The sequence below is a fragment of the Notolepis coatsorum genome (genome assembly GCF_963971535.1).
Source record: "Notolepis coatsorum genome assembly, chromosome: 4".
Lineage (NCBI taxonomy): Eukaryota > Metazoa > Chordata > Actinopteri > Aulopiformes > Paralepididae > Notolepis > Notolepis coatsorum.
Window position 1 is genome coordinate 20965269 of NC_140168.1, and position 21534 is coordinate 20986802.

The 21534-nt window shown below is 45.7% G+C and overlaps 2 protein-coding genes across 3 annotated transcripts; one reads left to right on the forward strand and one right to left on the reverse strand.

The window, feature by feature from the left end:
* Positions 1–315: 315 nt before the first annotated feature.
* On the forward strand, positions 316–7089 carry mycbp (MYC binding protein). Of its 2 annotated transcripts, none has more exons than XM_084313164.1 (5): positions 316–431; positions 1979–2051; positions 2196–2244; positions 5846–5981; positions 6449–7089. In XM_084313164.1, exons 1-5 carry the CDS (start codon positions 408–410, stop codon positions 6491–6493), a joined length of 327 nt encoding a protein of 108 aa, XP_084169290.1. In that variant the 5' UTR covers positions 316–407; the 3' UTR covers positions 6494–7089. The 2 variants fall into 2 exon arrangements, with proteins under 2 accessions (XP_084169290.1, XP_084169291.1); XM_084313165.1 differs by lacking the exon at positions 316–431 and adding an exon at positions 1062–1186.
* A 3620-nt stretch (positions 7090–10709) lies between these two features.
* LOC311226446 (gap junction alpha-9 protein-like) lies at positions 10710–15508 on the reverse strand (the record flags this gene model as incomplete). The annotated part of the gene is made up of 3 exons (XM_084311872.1): positions 15503–15508; positions 12150–12408; positions 10710–11981 (listed from the first exon to the last, which is right to left on the reverse strand). The coding sequence occupies exons 2-3, from the start codon at positions 12390–12392 to the stop codon at positions 10710–10712; spliced, it is 1515 nt and encodes a 504-aa protein (XP_084167998.1). The 5' UTR covers positions 12393–12408; positions 15503–15508.
* Between the last annotated feature and the right edge of the window lie 6026 nt (positions 15509–21534).

The window sequence follows — 21534 nt, forward strand, 5'->3', positions numbered from 1 at the left end:
CCTGAACAGAGAAAGGCTTTCGTCTTGTTTACATCAGGGTCCCCCATTTTCAATTCATCAGGGCAATAATATAGTATAAAGTAGGGTATTATTTGGACTAAAGAATGGTGTAGTCTCACCCTACTCGAGTCGTATGTTGAGAGAGAGCACCATACATTATACACTGAGAAACCATGGCCGAGAGTGAGCTCTCCGGGAACAACCCCACTTTGCCTGACATTTTGTCGGCAACCGTCTAACGTTCTAATCTACACTGCTACCACCTGTCGCCACGGAGGGGAATTGCAGCCATTTTGTATAAATAAAATCAAAACCGGGGAAAATACGAGAACATATTTTAACCGGAGGACGGCGGGAGAGAAGGTTGAAATACGAGAATCCCGGGGAAAACGGGAGGGTTGACAGACATGAGTGATCAACCTTCTCAACTGGTGAGCCCTTAAATTAATTATGGTTGGGTGGGTGGGAGGTTTTTCTGAAGTCGATGTTTTACCGTGGTGAATGTTGATTAGAGCCTTGACGTACGGTGTTCTGCGAAATTCTACTACTCTGCTGAGAACTGCTGCCGTAGCGCGAATCGCCTGCGGCCTATATGTTTGGACAGCTGGGTGACGTCACCCTATAGTTCACTCCGAATTCCAACAGGTGTTGTACCGACATTTTATCATCTACAAATACATTCGGCTGCAAAGCCAATTACATGCAAATATTTACATGCGTATACAGTTCAAAAGGTGCAATGAAAAACACATGTTTAAGATATTGTTTAAGATATATCAACAAGACTCAACAACACGTTCGTCAGCAAGGTGGCAGAATATTGTGAACGGTTGTGGGTCATGCGCATGCGCAGGAGCGCTGGCAGCAGAATTCAGCAGGTAGTAGAATTTCGCAGAACACCGGCTCTAATCAACATTCATTCACGCCCCCCCCCCCCCCCCCTCTGTTGTTGACAGCAATCAATGTTGTGCAACTAACGTTGTTTTGCCAACGCTAGTAGAAGTTGTCTCCACCCCCCTCGTTATCATCTGTTGGCATGGCAACCGGTGACTCCACACACACACGCGGAAGCCGGAGTGTATACTACAAAGGTCTAATGGTCGTTAGACACGTAATACGCTATAACGTTGCTTAACGTTTACCTTACTTAACGTTACACATCTTCGCATGAATGGCTCAGTACAGAGTAAGTATATGCGGGAATATATAACATTGATAGAAACATTTTTAGTTGCGATTCCTGAGGACTGGAATAAAAAGTTTAGGCTAGCTGATTGATTGATTGATTGATTGAAAACTTTATTAACAGATTGCAGAATGGGTACAGTACAGTACAGCTCAATACATACAATTGTTAAGGGGATGCAGACCAGAGAAAGACTTTCGTTTTGTTTACATCAGGGTCCCCCATTTTCAATTCATCGTAACATGACATACAGATAGACAGTACTGCTACATCTATACATTTATGACATACCAGATTTGCAATTACAGTACTGTTTGTGATACAAAAAGAGTCCAGAAAAAAAGAGTATATATATTTGACGTAGAAACGGTACATTGGATTGGGTAGGTGGGGGGGGACTGTACATTGGAGGTGGTTGGGTGGGTGGGGGGGGGGGGGGGGGGTTGGGTAGGAGTGGGGGGCGGGGTTGGGTAGGAGGGGTGGGTGGGGGACACTGTACAACTGTACAAACAAAACTGTACATTGGATTATTGACAAGTGCTAAGTGCTACGCTCGCTGCTTGCTTTTACAAGCGACACAAACTGCAGAATGTTAAGTTACATGATGAACGTATTAAGTTCTGCACACGATTACGTTTTTGTTGAAATCGAAAAGAAGCTATCGTTACCCAGTGGCAGTAGGCTATAGAATAATGCAGTCATCTATTTCCATGGTTAGAAATATATATCTTATATATGTCTTATCTTATATGTTTATATAATGTATATATTATGCATTATTCTTTGTTTCAGGGCTCGGAATCCAAACGAGAACAGTTTAGAAGGTACCTAGAAAAGGATGGGGTTCTTGACAGTCTCACTAATGGTAGGTCATCCAGAAATTGGAGGGGGGGGGGGTTAACATATCATCATGCATGTATAGTGTACTGTCTGTATTTGAAACCATCCCTCGTTCACTCTTTATCAGTGGGCCTAATTATCAAGTAACACTTACACTTCCTCTTTGCAGTATTGGTGACACTTTATGAAGAGACAGACAAACCAAACAATGCCATGGAGTATCCTTTTCACGTGTGGGTGGGGTGGTGTAGCCCTTCAAGAAATATTGGCACCTGAAACAGGTTTTATTAGTCTCAAATGGGACTTGCGTGCATTAACATATAGGCTACTAGTAGTTGGTGTCATGCCTATAGGCTGGTGACCAATTCTAGGTTCACAAACCCTATAGTCCATGGTATTCAAATGGTAAAGGGCTGCATTTATATAGCGCTTTTATCCAAATTAAGCGCTTTACAATTTGTTCCTCACATTTTACCCATTCACTCACACATTCACACCCCAACGGCAGAGGGAACCATGCAAGGTGCCAACCTGCTCATCTGGAGCAATTAGGGGTTAAGTGTGTCTTGCTCAAGGACACTTCGAGCTGCCCGGGAGGAGCGGGAATCGAACCGGGAATCTCTGGATTACCAGACGACTGTTTTACCTGCAGAGTCACTGTCGCCCCCGTAGAATTCAAATGCACTGCCTATACCACTGCGCAGAGAGGGCGAACACACAAAGACCACTGAAATACTGGGGAATGTCACTGAATCAAATGTAGACATAAAGTAGGGCTTGGCAATATAAAGATATTTAGATAGATATAGATTTATTGTCACAGCTTTTAGAATGTACATACATTCTGAAAACGTGAGATGCTTGTTTTCCTTGACTCCTCAACCGTAGTAGTGTGTAATACATTGCAATACTTGTTTGATGGAAGAAAGCAGGAGGCCGGACCAGCACTCTCAGATTTAAAAAGTTTTAATGGCAGCCTATAGAACAGACAGGTTCCTTCTTCAGTGTTAATAGGCTAACAATGATAGCTTGTAAAGGTGGGAGCTATACCAGGTGATTGATTGATTGATTGAAAACTTTATTAACAGATTGCAGAATGGGTACAATACAGTACAGCTCAATACACACAATTGTTAAGGGGATGCAGACCAGAGAAAGACTTTCGTCTTGTTTACATCAGGGTCCCCCATTTTCAATTCATCAGGACATATATGACATACATGACATACAGATAGTCAGTACTGCTACATCTATACATTTATGACATACCAGATTTGCAAATACAGTACTGTTTGTGATACAGAAGGAGTCAAGAAAAGGGAGTATATACATTTGACGTAGAAACTGTACATTGGAGGAGGTTGGGTGGGGGGGGTTGGGTACATTGGGATATTGACAACCATACTGGGTCATTTACATTGGAGGTGGTTGGGGGGGGGGGGGGGGGGCACACTGTATAAACAAGTAAAACTGTACATTGAGGGGGGGGGGGGAGGAGACACTGTACAAACAAACAAAATTGTACATTGGACTATTGACAAAACCATACTAGGTAAATGACTGTACATTGGAGGGGGTTGGGTTAGGATATTTACAGGGGCCAGTGTTGAATTGCAGTCTCCCGTAGGTGTCCCTTGAGAGAGGTTTTGAAAGTGGGTAGTGATCCACATTCCTTTACAGCTTTGGGTAGGGCGTTCCACATTGATGTGGCATAATTGCGAAACGTGTTTAGTCCCTTATTTGAGCCGAATCTGGGTTTAACATGATTTGTGGAGCTCCCTCTGGTGTTGTGATCGTGGTATTCACTGACCTTTGGGAAGTATTTTGACATGTACATGGGTACCTTGGTCGTGTAGTGTATCTTGTAGACCAGGCCCATTGCAAGTTGCTGTACTCTGTCGTCTACTCTAAGCCATCCTAGGTTGTCAAAGTGGGCAGGGGTGAGGTGGGTTCTAGGAGTAAGGTCAAGCAGTAGTCTGACCAGTTTGTTTTGAGATGTTTGTAATTTTGTTTTTAGCGCCTTTGAGGTGCTTTGGTACCATGAGGTGCAAGCATAGTCGTAGTACCCCTGAATGAGTGCTCCTGCCAGAGTCTTCAGGGTATTCTTGTTTACCAGAGAGGAGATCCGGTACAAGAATCGAGTTCGTTGGTTGACTTTTTTTATTACATTGGATGCCATTTTGTCACAGGAGAGATTAGCCTCTAGGATGGAACCCAGGTAGGTAATTTCATCTTTCCTTGTGACAATATTGTCACCCACTGTAACTGAGAAGCCGTCGGTCTTGCTGAGTTTGTTATTTGAACCGAAGAGAATGGACTCTGTTTTGCCCATGTGTAATGATAGTTTGTTATCAGCGAGCCATATGCAGATTCTGCCTAGTTCCGAGCTGAGGGTTTTTTCAACCTGTAACTTGTTCTTGTCAGAGACCAGCAGGGCTGAGTCGTCCGCAAACAGGAACAAGTTGCAGTCACAAGCTGACGACATGTCATTTGCATAAATTAGGAACAGTAGCGGTCCTAGTATGCTTCCTTGTGGAACACCACAGCTCACTGTGAGGGGGGGGGATAGGGTACCGTTTACCTCCACCATCTGTTCCCTCCCCTCAAGGTAGGATTGCATCCAGCTCACTGATAGACTATCAAAACCAATTGCTTTTAGCTTGTCAATCAGAATGGAGTGATTGACCGTGTCAAAGGCCTTTTGTAGGTCCAGCATGACCATGCCGCAGTATTTGCCTGCGTCCACCTCTTGTTTGATGTGGTCATTCAAATAGAGAAGGCATGTGTCAGTGGAGTGGGATGTTCTGAAGCCAGATTGGAATTCGTAGATTAGATTTTTCTCCGCTAGGTACTTTTCGACCTGTTCGTAGACTATTTTTTCCATGACTTTCGAGATGGAGGTGAGCGCCTGGGCAGGAAGTGACATCATTGAGGTGAGCCTGGGATTGCTATAGTCAACATTGACCTCCAAAGTAAGGACTTTATAATGTAATATGTTATAAACTCAAATTAAATACAAATATAGACCAGAAACTAAATAAGCCAATTGCAATATTTGCAAACCAAAATTCTCTAAGAAAAGAACAACAAAATATATAGCTCCCACCTTTACAAGCTATCATTGTTAGCCTATTAACACTGAAGAAGGAACACCTGTTCCGAAACATGTCTGTTCTGGCTGCCATTAAAACTTTTTAAATCTGAGAGTGCTGGTCCGGCCTCCTGCTTTCTTCCATATAATCCTCGGGATTTCAGCACCCAGTGTCATATATTGAGACCGCAGTCTATCTTGACTTTAATACTTGTTTGATAAAATACATTATATACATAAAATACATTATATACATACAAATACAATACATTGCAATACAACAAATAGACTTAAAATAATCCTATACTATACAATATAACTTTAACAAGACATTTTGTACGTGACCATGATGGTCAGTAGTCTGATGGCCCGGTGGAAGTAGCTGTTCACAGTTCTGGATCTGAGATTTTTCTGATATCGAGGAATAATGGTACACAGGTTTGTTGTCTAAATTAATGCTAAAAATAAACAATAAGTCAGATATCTGCAATGGCCCACTAACCTTGGTCTGGTCTGGACACCCCCGAACACAGAAATGGTTGGGCCCCTGAAAAATTCCAGTGAATGGGCCCCTTCCCAAACCAGCTTAACTCATACGGCCTCCATGGGCCCCCTTCCACTGGGCAGCCCTGCCAGTCCGTGACATAGTTGACCAATTGAGCAGCACAGGGGCCACACAAATTACAGTGAATTACAGAGAGCAGATTGACCTTCACCAACACCTACAGTTTCATAAAGTGCCACCTCAGTGCTGGTCCAGAAGCAGCTGATGCAGAGACGGTCGAGGCCCTCCACCAGGAAGTGGCTAAGCTCCAACGGAGGTGTGAACTACTCATGGAGAAGAACACGGAGCTGAGCCACAGGGTGAGCGATTGATAGTGTTTCTTCTAGGGATGTCCGATATTATCGGCCGATATTGGCATTAAAATGTAATATCGGAAAATAGCGGTATCGGTTTAAAAAAAATAAAAATAAAATTGGTTGGGCCCCTTTTTACATTTATTTAACCTTTACTTACCCAGGCAAGCATGTAAGAACTAATTCTTATTTTATTTATTGTCAAAAGTATGCATAATGTGTTAATTCCACAACAAGAGATATGTAATGTTAATTACCTGAAATAATTCCGTTTTTGGGGGGGGGAAACCCTGCATATATCGGTATCGGTTGATATCGGTATCGGAAATTAAGAGTTGGACAATATCGGTATATCGGATATCGGTAAAAAAGCCAATATCGAACATCCCTAGTTTCTTCCCAAGCTATAAATGGCTACTTTACACTGTATAACATGTCTAACTATATTTTGCATGACACTCTTTGTTTTCTAGCTGTTGCAGTACGAGCCACAGCCTGAGGAGGGAGCAGCAGAGTAGGAGAGGGCTTCATTACATTGCTCCTCAAAATAAAAGGAAAATATATTGTGAACAATAATAATAATAATAATAATAATAATAATAATAATAATACATTTTATTTGGAGGCGCCTTTCAAAACACCCAAGGTCACCTTACAGGGCATAAGAACACGAACAGAACAGAACAATCATGATTTATCATGATTCAATAGGGGATTTTCGGTGGATTTCTTTTTGTCCAAATCAGTTGTGCAATAGTCACTTTTGGTGAGTTGTTTCTATACAATTCACTTATATGACATTTAGGTATGACTACACAAGCATTTTTAGTATACAAATGTGTCAACAGACTAAAGGGAACCACAATATTTTGCATACAAATTATGCAGAATGTAATATCATAACTGTCTATTATTTTTCTTGCAATTGAGCCCATTTTCATTCGGTACGGTTCTGAGGTGTGTGTTCAACAGAATGCAGTAACAAAAACACGTTCACAAAATGTATGGGTTACTGAATGCTGAACTGCACTGTTATAATCACTAAGCCATTGTAAGACCTTACCTGTGTCCCTGTATCACTTGTCTCTGCTGCCCTTTGATTAAAAAACGTCTGTATGTCCATTTTCCTTTTTTTTGTGGCATATTTCAGTTAGTCACAGTAAAAGTCACCTAGTAAAAGTGAGATAATTGACAATATCAAAACATGCTAGGGCTGTACCGAATAGTTCGAAGCTTCGTTCATAATGTTGACATTCGAATTCTAAATCAACATAAAAAATTGTAATCATTTTTATTTTATTAAATTTTTTACAATTTTAATTTGCCAAGGTATGGCGAGTGCCATACCTTGCCATACCAAAACGACGCCCCTGGAGCAGCATAACTGGACCACATACCACTTTAACATAACCTATAGAGCTCAATGGGGATACACAAATATCATGTAGAATGTGTACTTTTACTTTAGATACTTAAAGGGGAACTATTTTACTATTTCTTTCACTATTTGGTCACTTTTACACAATTCCTGTGAGTTTATGGAACACCTCTGTAATTTTTTTCTTTTTTTAATTAATTGTTTTGTATTTCTAATCAAGTACTCAAAAACAGCATTTTTCTACCTCAAGATCTTAAGCCGTTTTGAGCCTGGGCTCCAACCACTGTGTGGCCTGATGCCACATGGGGCCACATTATTATGCAGCTGAGTCTCTCTGACATCACAAATCAGCACATTTTCAGATGACTCAGTTCAGTGAGGGTGAATATTGTGAGAGGAGAATTGGAAGAATGCGCCAATATGAGAATTAGAGACATAAATCATATTAATATAAGTCCACATAGCTAGGAAACAATGCTAAACACTGAAAAAGGCCATTTATAAGATAGTTCCCCTTTAAGTACATTCAATAGCAAATACTTCTCTACTTTTACTTAAGTAGAATTTGAATGGAGGACTTTTACCAGAGTACTCATTAATCTGAGTATTTCTACCTTTACCTAAGTAAAGGAACTGTGTACTTCTTCCACCACTGCTGAAATGAAACATTGCGTTATTCCATGGTTAAACTGAACTTCAATGGTTCTGCTTTGGGTCCTCTTGTATACCCATGATAAACCGATGAACCCATAAGCATGCTGTTTAGCTAATCTAGGGATCATCTTAAAGGAGCACATCACCATAATCCATCGCAGAGTTATTTTGCACATAATCTCACACACATCCAAAAACTAGTGATGTCATCGGGGACATTGAATTCTTGTGTTGTGTTAATTACAGTGTAGTGTTATGTTGATTAAAAATAGTAATACCATGTCTTATAATGGTGTGCTTACATAGGGTATAATCATTATTTTATACTGTACAATCAAACTGTTCAGATCAAACTGTCAAACTAGTTTATATCTAGCTTATATACTAGTTGGAGAAACATATTTTAGGTTCAACTTTAGGTTTAAAAAGAAAGGTGGTGAGCGAGCAATGTGCAATTTTCTTTTTGAAAAAAAGCAGCAGAGAAACAGGGACCTCTCAACTAGCAGCACATTTAATCAATCATGTGCATTCCAAGTGGGGAACTGGGAAGTAGGGATGGGATATAGATGCATGCAACATACATATAACATCTAAATAACAACATTAATTTCGGACCCACCAAAATCTTTAAAATTATAAATTCATAAATCAATCTTTTTTAGGTGGAAAAGCAATACTTTTATTCCACACCTTTCGAAAAGCTCTTTGGATGTTTTTATTTTAAATTTTTTATAAATGATTCGTCTACATAAAAAAGTTATCTATAGCAACTTTAGTTAACAAGGATATCATTTATGACAACATTATCCGTTCAAATAATTTATTATTTAACACTTTGGCTGCCATGAAACGTCTTTAGACGTCATTGCCGGCCATGCTCAAGTTGCCGGAGGACGCTGTACAGCGTCCTTATATCAATATTTCAAAAATCTGCGATCGGATTCATATGTCCCCTCCGCTGGCCTGAGATCCACCAGGAGGACCCACTGAGCTCTCTGGCGGTTCAGGAGTGCCATCTGGTGGCCGATCGGCGCAATCGCTTTAACAGGAAGTGGCATAGAGGTTGTGCTGGACGTCCGTATTACTTCCGGGCGCTCGCTATAGGTCCCGGCATTCTAGCTCGTCACAATACACAGTGATCGATTGCCAATAACTCGATAAACAACATGATTTGGACGTATATACCATTATACAAGCTGGAGATGGACCGGGTAAATCTACATCCCATAATGATAAGATTTCTACTCTACGATGATCGCCCAACGGCGCGCGGAGACTGGGGTGAGTTTCAGCGTGTAACGTTACCGTCTTCGATACTAACTGCTATTATCAACATTTGACCCACATTAGATGATTGGTATAACGCTGCCCACGGAATTATAAACGCCCCCTAGCCCATCCGGTCAACATCAGATGACGTGTAGTAACTTCTAGAAGTACGTCTAGTTGGAATTTTTTATATCGCGCTGATTGCCATAAAACTGTATTGCATCATCAATATAATGCATTTGGGGCTATAGATCACGTTCTGGAGAAAGCTGCAGAAAGAGATGAAAACATACTTATACATTAGACCATACTTTACTATGAATATGTGAATGAAAAAGTTTAACGTTGCTACACAATGAACAATACATATAGGACTTTGAATGGGCCCTAATAATGGCAATGTAGCAATAGAATTTAAAAGGTTATAGCCATGCAAAGAAGGGGTACTTCTCCATAGACAAATAGAGCCGGCAACCTATGGTATATCATGAATTTAACCCAAGGCAACCAAAGTGTTAAGAACTTTATAAGTGATATACAAAACACTTGTATGGATTGATGTCAAATAGGCAACAAAGAAGACAATTTTCATACAAAGGCAATAAATCACGCCACTGCTCAGAGGCCCCAGAGATGGTTTCATTCATTGATTGATGATTCATGTAATATAAACAGTTTTGATTTATCAATAAACTTCGGATCCAAGAACAATAATGTTTTTTTTTCAGGATGGTTGGTATCCACAATACTGAGATATGGTAGCAGTTGCAAGTTGTGTTAATTGCAAGTGCAGATACTAAACCATTACTATCACAGCAAAGAGATTTAGCACACAATGGATACTTGTTTGCCCGTAGAGAAGTATCTGGTTACATAACTAATTACTGCCTAAAGCAGCAGTGTATAGATTGTATGGGGCCGCTTTCCATTGCTCTCAGCTTTTTCTCTGTAATTGACCAGGTCACTTAGAGGTCGGTCTGAATCCCGCACACAGACACACTAGGAAAGTGTAACAAATGTTTCATAAAAATCTGTTGAATAACAGAGTTCTCTGCGTCACGGATGCTGATGTACCGACCCTGAGTTTGGGGGTCATTGGTCAGCCGGGCTGTCACTCAGCACTCCGCCATCTCGGGCTTGCACTGACACTATTGGTCGCTTAAGCCGCGGGGTGACGGAGGCTGGAGTGCAGGGGCTGGCCTCGGCCAAAGGTATAAGAGGGTGTGGCAGCCAGCGTGCTCGTTCTCTGGTTAGTTAACAGCACTAGTATGGGAAGTTCAGAGGCAGTTGTTGAACATGATGAGAGGTGATGCACCCAGGTTATGCGCTGTAACCCACAGAGACTGTAATAAAGTACAAGTGAGAACTAACTCCCCTGAGTCGGTGAGTCGTCAATAACGCCGAACGTTACACTGACATAACTTATGTAACGGTTAGATCTGCAGGTCGGTTGGGGCCCGCCTGCTGCTGAGACTGCTCGCTCGGTTGGGAGAGATATCACGGCTGTTGTAGTGGTCGTGGCTCTGCCGGGACACCGAGCTCAGCTCCCCGGCGGAATCCGAGCTCCGGTCCCTGCTCAGTCTCGTGATCGTGAGGTCCGATTTGGACAACGTCCTGGTGGCGATAAAGCCGCCGCGTGGCTTCATCATGCCGGCGCTCCCGGGGTAGGAGTCCGTACTTTCCGAGCCGTTCCCCTCCGCCACCGTGGAGCAGTTCCAGGGCGGACTGGCCCTCCGCGCTCTCCTTGCGATGGTCGACAAGGTCGGGCAGGAGGAGGCGTTCCCCACCGGGAGGGTGGGATACGTGGCGCGGGACACGTGCTCCAGGTACATGTGACAGGGCTGCGACCGGACGACTTTATCCGGTTCTTCCCGTTTGTCCGCAGGAGGGGAGCGCGACTCGCTGCTCGTGTTGTTTGAGTTGCTATTGCGCTGCTGCTCGTTCGGGCCCGGCACCGCCACCACCTCCTTGCTGTCCGTGCAGCTGTCCGAGCCGGGCCTTACACAAGGGTCCACCTGAATTGGCGCGAAGGCAGAGGAGGCGTTGAGGATGGGGTAGGTGGGGCCATTGCCCTGCCTCTCCAGCAGTAACGCGTATCCACTCGGTGCTGTCGGAACGGTGGCCTCCCGCCCCGCGGAAACCTGGTGCGCAACAGAGTTCCTTTTTGACTTGCTGACATAGTAGTCGTCGAGGTCGTCCTTGAGTTGCGGGTAGTAGTCCAGGAGGCCCATCTTCATCTCCTTGTAGCCCAAGTGCATGATCTCAAGTAGGCTGAGGAAGAGGGAGATGCAGGCGATGGTCTGCATGAACATCATGAAGACGCTCTTCTCCGTGGGCCTGGAGACGAAGCAGTCCACCACGTTGGGGCAAGGCTCCCTGTTGCACTTGTAGAGTGCGTTCAGGTGGTGTCCGTAGAGCAGGTACTGGCCCGTCATGAAGCCCACCTCCACCGCGCAGCGCGTCGCGATGTGAGCCACGTAGGTGCGCAGCAGGGAGCCCCTCAGCGGCGCCTTGTTGATTATGCCCTGCTCCAGCTGCCTCATCTCGCGCTCGATCCGCCGCCGCGCCTCCACCAGCGCTGCGTCCACGGCCTCCAACTCGCGGCATAGGGCCACGCGCTTTCCGTAGCGCTCCTTGTCCATGGCGCGCAGCTGGTAAATGGCGTGACCCATGTACACCAGCGAGGGCGAGGACACGAGGATGACCTGAATGAATGAATGAATGAATGAAAACTTTATTTAACAGATTGCAGAATGGGTACAATACAGTATGGCTCAATACACACACTTGTTAAGGGGATGCAGACCAGAGAAAGACGTTTGTCTTGTTTACATCAGGGTCCCCCATTTTCAATTCATAGTGAATTGCATCACCTGCATCACCCAGTAGCGGATGGGGGAGATGGGGAAGGCGCGGTCGTAGCACACGTTGCGGCACCCAGGCTGATCCGTGTTGCAGATGAACTGCGACTGCTCGTCGGTCCAGATGTCCTCCGCGGCGACGCCCAGCACCAGCATCCGGAATATGAGCAGGATCGTCAGCCAGATTTTACCCACCATCGTAGAATGGATTTGCACCTCCTCCAAGACCCCACCGAGGAAGTTCCAATCTCCCATGCTCACCGGGGCATTGCTGCAATTGACGACAAGAATATGTTATTGTTTGGTTATTGCATTGTTAGTAAGAAGTGGAAATGATATCAGTAGACATATTAATAACCATGCCTGGGCTTATTAATTAATAAAAATAAAAAAGTCTGGGCCTAGTTGTTACCACCCCAGTAGGTCAAGGGGAAGGGGTAACTAACATAAAAGATGGTTGTGTTGTAACCTGGGATATATGAACCAAGGGAAAAATAAACCAATGCCAACAACAAATGAGGTGAAAGAAAGTGATATATTGTGCAATTGATATTTGTATGTGTAACGGTTGTCATATTGTCACCTTAAACTTCAATGCCCGAGGGAGTTTTGAACCCGTGGTCTCCCACACCGTGGGCAACAGCACAGGCCGCTATACCAAGAAGTGAACTCACTGCTTTGCAACGTGTCTGTGTGTCTTTTAAGAGTGAGAGTGAGTTTAACCCATAGTACCGCTACTCGCCCCAGTCACTTCACAACATCTGAAGTCCATTGTGACTGCAGTACCATCCGTTACACTCACCCCCTTAACCTCACTCCACTCCACCCAAGGCATCCGGGTCGCTTATAGCTTATCCGCAACAGTAAGTGACTTCCGGGGTAGGCCTGATTGGCCCCGACAGGCACGTGCCGCGCGGCAGAGCTTGCGGTATGATGTAACCGTCCAAATCCGCTATGACTTTCATGCGGCGCTTCAGCTCACCTGGCAGAGCAGCGGTCCTGCGATCCTGCGGTCCGTTGTTGACGAGTTCGAATCCCATCAAAAATTTTTTTTTTAACATGATTTTTTTTTTAACGTGTATTCTTTCGCCGGTTAAGGTTAGGCATGGTTAAGGTTAAGGTTAAGGTTAGGCATTGTTTCGGAGTTGGTTAAGGTTAGAACGGTTAAGTTTAGGCGCTGTTAAGGAGCTGGTTAAGGTTAGAGTTTGTGTTAGAGAATGGCAATATTCTTTCTATGGTTAAGGTTAGGCATGGTTAAGGTTAAGGTTAGGCATTGTTTCGGAGTTGGTTAAGGTTAGAACGGTTAAGTTTAGGCGCTGTTAAGGAGCTGGTTAAGGTTAGAGTTTGTGTTAGAGAATGGCAATAGACAGCCTATTTCCGCGCGACAGCTCTCAGCAGCCTCGTTGCGCGTCCTGAGTTTGCCGCGTCACGTGCCTGTCGGGGCCAATCAGGCCTACCCCGGAAGTCACTTACTGTTGCGGAACAGTTACAGGCATCCGGGTCGCGTGAATACTTTCGACAACAAATGTTTGTTTCCGCGTGCGAGTTTTGCGCTCTGATTGGCCAGGTCATGTGACATGTGCGCCAATCGTGGGACAGCAAGCTCTGCGCCTATTTCCGGGTCTAACAGCCTGCAAACTACCTGGCGTTCTATCGCCATGCTCTAAGACAAACTCTAACCTTAACCAACTTCGAAAGAGTGCCTAAGCTTAACCGTAGAAAGAAGAGCAGGCGTTCTATCGCCATGCTCTAAGACAAACTCTAACCTTAACCAACTTCGAAAGAGCGCCTAAGCTTAACCAGTGTAGACACTTGCGGTCCCACGATTGGGCATACATGTCACATGACCAGAAATGACCTGGCCAATCAGAGACGCGGAAACAAACATTTGTTGTCAAAAGTATTCAGGCATCCGGGTCATTTGGCACCAAAGTAAAGGTTGTCATATCGTCATCTTAAACTTCGATGCCCCGAGGGAGTGTCGAACCCATGGTCTCCCAAACCACGGGTTGACAGCACAGACCGCTATACCAAGAAGTGAACTCACTGCTTTGCAACGTGTCTGTGTGTCTTTTAAGGGTGAGTGAGTTTAACCCATAGTACCGCTACTCGCCTCAGTCACTTCACAACATCTGAAGTCCATCGTGACTGCAGTACCATCCGTTACATTATGTAACACTAGTATTTTAGCGGCCTATTAAACGGTTGATACTCGAATATATAACAAGCCTGGTGTAAACAAGGATGCATGTATTGCAGCCTGCAGCCCGGTACTGCTTCGTATCAAAAGTGAAATTGTGATACCCATTGCATAACTTTCAAATGTTGCTCAATTGTATTACTGATTGGTAATTAGTAGCCTACATAGCCTGTATAAACAAAATACATTTTGTGATATTGGTTTAATTCTTTATCAGCATCCTAATCAAGTTTTGTTTTATTTGTCACATATACATTATATTGTACACATGTACATTATAGTGAAATGCTTGTTTCTGTATGACCCTTGTGAGATTGTGCTTCATAAAACAGCAAAAGACCAAACAATATACAATATAACTAAAATGCAAAAATTAGGTAGAAGTGGTATTTACAAATGTATTCACAATAAAAGATTATTTAAATACTATAGGTGTAATGTCGAAGTGAGGGCAAATGTGTAAGAATAAATAGATGATTTGACGTAATATAGTGTTGTCTGTCAATCAATAATTACTGATAATCGTTTGACGTCATCATTCTTGAGTCTAGAAAAAGCATGTCCTGTATAGAATTGTCACAGCTTTGGCAAGGTGCAGTGTCCTCCCAAATGAAATCACTTTGACAGAAAGCTAACACAAGAACTCTGTTTGAAACAAATAAACGTATCTTTCATTTTGGATATGAGACATAAACGCAAAGGCCTATTGCAGTTGGACACAATCCTATGTATGTGTAACGGTTGTGACAATATGTCACCTCAAACTTCGATGCCCCGAGGGAGTTTCGAACCCGTGGTCTCCCACGCCGCATGCAGCAACACAGACCGCTATACCAAGAGGTGAATTCACTGCTTTGCAACGTGTCTATCTGTCTTTTCAGGATGAGAGTGAGTTTAACCCATAGCACCGCTACTCACCCCAGCCCTTCGTGACTGCGCTTCACGATACCATCCGTTACATATGTACATTGTAATTCTTTGTATCTTCCTCTAGAGAATCGCAGAAGTAAAAAAAAAAGAAAAAAAAAAAAAAACAATACCCTCTGTGATCCCTCTGTGATCTGTTGCCGGTGGTAACTTGGAAAAAGGAAATGATGTCTGCTGGCTTTTAACTGTTGAGAACTTCTAGCCTGCCCATAAATAATCAATGGCGCGCTCCATTTACCTTTTGGCCTTGCGCTGCCGGTGATGACGGGACCTGCGAGCCATCACGGCGACAACGGGTGGCCAAATACCCAATCGTTTTGTTCCCTGTTCGTGGCTGCTCTCAAAAGCACCTCGAACCCAGTTGAGCCTCCTCAATCCGGACCATGTAGTGTGGGACAGCACGCAGAGAGACACGGCACCGATGTGGCCCCCCTGCTGTGACCTCAGATCATCTGCAGGAGTAAGGGACCCTGCAGTTGGGACACAAATCCATGCAATAAACGACATTTTAGTTGGTGCAATATCCACAGCCGACCATGGTTATTTTATGGGATTTGTTAAAGAGTGCCGTGTTTCCAAGACTAATTTCAGAACTTGTTACAGTGCCGATTGTTACATAATGAACCGTGACAGACTCCTGCGATGGTGGCCCATGTGATATGGTTTTCTACACATGTGCCTCAAATGCAAATTCAGACAATAGAGGGGGTTTCATTGTTTATCTTTGGATTGATTGATTCAAAATTTGATTAACAGATTGCAGAATGGGAACAATACAGTACGGTTCAATACACACAATTGTTAAGGGGATGCAGACCAGAGAAAGACTTTCGTCTTGTTTACATCAGGGTCCCCCATTTTCAATTCATAACATTTATGACATACACGACATACACATATACAGTACTGTTACATCCAGACATTTGTGACATACAAGATATACAAATATACAGTACTGTTTATTTACAGACAGAGTTTCTAAAAGAATATATACATTTGAGGGGGAGGAAACTACATGGGGGGGCGGGGGGCTGTTGCATCTCTTCTCATCCATATCCCTCTATCAAACGCCATTCCAATCCAGGGTCATGACGAAAAAGACCTCACGCAACAGATCAATGCAATTTGGATTGAGCCTGATTAAACTCGGTTAACTAAAACAGCACTGGTAATCAGCCATGAACACAACTCACGTGGTCACAGGATGGTTGTGAAGTCCAAAAGTTATAGAACAGACTTCAATATCAGCGATGGAAGACAGTTTTTAATAACATTTACATTTTGTCATTTAGCTGACGCTTTTGTCCAAAGCAACTTACAAGTTCTGTACGACAAGTCAGCAGGAAGGGTACAACTCTTTCAGCTGAGTAACAATGATCAAACAGTGCTGAAACTTGGGTGCTGCAGTATTGAGTGCATAGACATAAGACATTAGTATAGTAGGAGGAGTGCATGGTAGTATAGGACAGTAAGAAGGTTTGTTTCCTTTCTTCCTCATTTCAGATATTGATTGAAGAAGTGTGTTTTTAGTCGACAGCGAAAGATTGGTTGGGATTATATATATATATATTTTATTCTAGTAAAAACCTTTAGTAGTAGTATCAATTCTTACCTTTTTTTAATGAAATGTCAGATGCTGGTAAATCCGGTTACATTGGTATTATGCTGTAGAATCTGGATTTCCCCTTCGTTTAACTGAAATGCTACGATCCCTTCCATCAACCCATGCTTTTGTACCATCATTTCTGTTCTGACAGTCACCCAATAACCACAACATACTGTATGTAGCCCGGGCTGGGAGACCACCCATCACTTAAGTGCACCCGGATCCCGCCTGTGCACTCAGACACAGTATATTACCACTATAGACCGGTCAAACAATGTCCAATCATCACTTGGTCTGTCGATCACTTCCCCATAGTACAGTATATTGGAAACGGGCTCCTCTGTACTACACATTTAGGTTGTCTTGTGTGTATGCAATACTACTTACTATAAGTTCTATCAGGTGGGAGCGACAGTGGCTCGGGATTACCAGAGCGGTCGTCTGGTAATCAGAAGGTTCCCGGTTCGATTCCAGCTCCTCCCGGCAGCGTGTTGAAGTGTCCTTGAGCAAGACACTTAACCCCTAACTGCTCCAGATGGCTGCCTTCGCTGTCGGTGTGAGCGAATGGGTGAATGTGAGGCATGTGGCTGTGGGACCATTGGGCTGTGGGAACATAGGGCTGTGGGAACAAAGGGCTGAGGGAACATAGGGCTGTGGGAACATAGGGCTGTGGGAACATAGGGTTGTGGGAACATAGGCCTGTGGGACCATTGGGCTGTGGGAACATAGGGCTGTGGGAACATAGGGCTGTGGGACCATAGGGCTGTGGGACCATAGGGCTGTGGGAACATAGGGCTGTGGGACCATTGGGCTGTGGGAACATAGGGCTGTGGGAACATAGGGCTGTGGGACCATAGGGCTGTGGGAACATAGGGCTGTGGGACCATTGGGCTGTGGGAACATAGGGCTGTGGGAACATAGGGCTGTGGGACCATAGGGCTGTGGGAACATAGGGCTGTGGGAACATTGGGCTGTGGGAACATAGGGTTGTGGGAACATAGGCCTGTGGGACCATTGGGCTGTGGGAACATAGGGCTGTGGGAACATAGGGCTGTGGGACCATAGGGCTGTGGGAACATAGGGCTGTGGGAACATTGGGCTGTGGGACCATTGGGCTGTGGGAACATAGGGCTGTGGGACCATAGGGCTGTGGGAACATAGGGCTGTGGGAACATAGGGCTGTGGGAACATAGGGCTGTGGGAACATAGGCATGCTCCCAATGTCAGTTCATCTACATAGAAACGTCTGATGTTACTGAGATGTGTTCTACCCACAGAGTTAGTTCTACCTCTGATATTTGTCTTTTCTCAGCCACACAGCCAGGCAGCATTATCAATCTTCACTTACAATACAGAGAATTTGAGGCCCGTTTTGTATGATCTAGTTCTCTTCCTACCTGATTATGCCACTCAAAGCTGAATCAACAAACAACAACACACACCCACACTGTTTGGATCGATACCGCACACTCTCTCTAGACTACAATCAATCGGTCATGTCCGATTTCATACATGGTTGCTTTCCCTCTGCATCTAAATGAAGTTGTTGCGCCTAGCTACTGCTAGCTTGCATGCTTTGTATCCCATTTGCTGGCAATCCATGTGCATGACTTGTTTGACACATGTGTGGGTTAGGTCTCTCCGGGGGCAAACACAGCTTCTGTTTCACTTGACCCCGTCGTGTTTATCTAATTTTTTTTTTTTTTTAAGTTTAACCTACTGTAAGACATTTGATTTGTACATGGTGAAAAGTACACAGAAATAATCTGAAAAATGGCCCCAGTCATGGACCATAACAAAAAATATGGGCTTGTATATAAGTTGTAAAGTATCATCCTACGCAGCACATTTAGAACTGCTATTGTGAAACAACTGATGCGACAGGGCTGTGTGTTGAGTCCTGTCCTCTACTCCCTATTCACCCATGACTGTGTGCCTGTCCACAAATCCAACACCTTCATTACATTTGCGGTAATGAAGGTGGTAGGCCGGATCTCTGACAACAACAAGATGGCATATACAAATACAGGGATGAGATCCAACACCTAGCAACGTGGTGCTCCAACAACCTCCATCTCAATGTCAAAAAGACCAAGAAAAGAAAAGACCAGGAAAAAAAAAAAAAACTAGAACATAACCCCATCTTCATCAATGGTGCTGAGGTTGAGCGTTTGTCAAGTTTCAGGTTTCTGGGTGTCCACATCGCTGAGGACCTGACATGGACCCTGAACACCTCCTCCCTGATAAAGAAGGCCCAACAACACCTCTACTTTCTGAGGAGGCTAAAAAGAGCCAACCTGTCACAAAAACACCTCGCCAACTTCTACCGCTGCACCACAGAAAGCATCTTAACCGCCGTCTCGGTACTCGTAGTGGCCCCTGGGAGTCTTGAAGGCGGTCTTCCACTCATCGCCCTCTCGGATACGGACTAGATGGTAGGCACTCCGGAGGTCCAGCTTGGTAAAGACGGTAGCCTGGGTGAGAGGCTCGAAGGTGGAGTTCATGAGAGGAAGAGGGTACTTGTTCTTAATGGTGATCTCGTTGAGCTGGCGATAGTCGATGCAGGGTCGAAGGTCTCCGTCCTTCTTCCCAACAAAGAAGAAGCCGGCCGCCACAGGAGAGGAGGAAGGCCGAATGAGTCCTGCTTCCAAGGACTCAGAGATGTATTGATCCATCGCTGCCTTCTCAGGGACGGTCAGACTGTAGAGGCGGCTGCCGGGAAGGGGAGCCCCTGAGCGGAGGTCGATGGCACAGTCGTAAGGCCGGTGAGGCGGAAAGGCCTGAGCCCTGGACTTACTGAAAACCTCCATGAGGTCGTGGTACTCGGGGGGTATGGTCGAGAGGTCCGGAGGCGGCTCACAAACGGATCTCCGGGGCGAGGGACAGGACGCCGCCTGAAGACACTGGGCATGACAGGAGGAGCTCCACCCCCTGATGGTACCCGAGGACCAGGCGATGTGGGGCTCGTGCAGCGCTCGTGCAGGGTGGCTGAACAACGTAACGCCCTCAAACCCCACATGACAAGAGGATATAGCCGCGGCATATACCCTCACCGTCGAAGCCGACAGTCTACCCAAAATAGACTGAAAGAAGGAAAGGACAGCGTCCAGGGGGCAGGACACTGGGTCCAAGCCCCCCACTCTACACCACTCTTGGAAATACGCCACCTACCCGCGTAAGCCGTGGTAGAGGACGGAGCGCGCGCGTGCCGGATAGCGTTAACCACAGAATAGCCAAGACGCATCCCCACCAGATTCACACTGACAGTAGCCAAGCCTAGAGGCTGCCCCAGGACAGGAAGGCAGAACAAAGTTCTGCGTGCCTGAGAGAGGGCCAGCGGTGACCACGGAACAGGCCACGGTGGGGCCCCACAGAGCTGAATCAGGGCCGGGGACCAAACAGCTGAGCCCCGGCCCGGCACGACCAGGACCAAGTCCCGCGCTCCCGACGTACCCGCCCCAACAGCTGAGCTATCAGGTGTAAGGGGAAGGAAAGCGTACAGAATCCCAGACGGCCACGGAATCGGTCCCAGACCTGCCCGACTATGTCCGGACGTAATCCCCACTCGTCAGAGTGAGGACCGCCCCGCGACATCACACCTGCACCCACACTCACCCTGCCGGGGATGTGGAGAGCCCTCAGGCTGCGCAGATGGAGAAACGCCCATAGCCAGTGGACCGCCGCCCGGTGCAGACGGGGGGAGCGTACCCCTCCCTGTCTGTCGACATACGACGCTGACGTCGTGTTGTCCGTCCTGATCAAAACACCGTTTGAGGACCAGAAGGACTGCCTTCAATTCCAACACATTGAATGTAGCGCATACCGGGCAGCATGGCCTTGCCAGCTGCCCCCTACTGCGTTGGCCCGACACGTCCCCCACCCCAGTGAGGGAGGCGTCGGTGAAGACCGTGACGTGTGACAGCCTGCTGCCCATGGGGACCCCGCTGGTGAGGGCCCCAGGCCCTCCCCAGAGGGCGAGGTCCCCCAGTACTGACATGGGAACCTTAGCCACTTGCCTCTCACCGGGTCTATTTCCATACTGGAAAACCACCTCTGTATCCACCTCACGGGGGAAGAGGAGGCCAAGAGGGACCACGGAATGAGCAGATGCCATCATACCGAGCAGGCGCATCACGGACAGCGCCGTAACCGTCCTAGGATGGAACCTCCCGAGCGTGCCGAGAACACCCACTCACCGCCGCTCCGAGAGGGATGCCCATATAGACTTTGAGCTTAGAATAATCCCAAGTACTCCACCCGTTGACTGGGAAGAGGAGTACTCTACTTCCAGTCTACAGCAAAACCCAGGCTGGTGAGGAATTCCACCACCTGCCTGGTATGAGACCTGACGATCTACCCTGACCGCCAAGGACCAGAACGTCGTCCAGGGCAGAATACATTTCGTAATCCCCGACGACGCAGAGGCCCCAGTGCGGTCTCCACGCACTTGGTGAAGATGCGGGGAGCCAGAGAATAGCCGAACGGCAGCCTCTGGTACTCATACGCTAAACCCTGCAAAGGAAGCGTAGGTAAGCCCTAGGACGGAAGATCGGGGATGCAAACACGCATCCTACAGGTCTATGGAGGAGAACCAGGCCCCCACCTGACAGCGTTCAACAGGTGGGAGACGGTCCAAAATGCTGAACCTTCCATGGGACAGGTCC

Coding starts and splice junctions, on each gene's coding strand:
- mycbp (XM_084313164.1), top strand. CDS start 408: ATGAGTGATCAACCTTCTCAACTG. Junction 432..1,978: donor GTGATCAACCTTCTCAACTG/GTGAGCCCTTAA, acceptor TCTTTGTTTCAG/GGCTCGGAATCCAAACGAGA. Junction 2,245..5,845: donor AAACCAAACAATGCCATGGA/GTATCCTTTTCA, acceptor CAACACCTACAG/TTTCATAAAGTGCCACCTCA.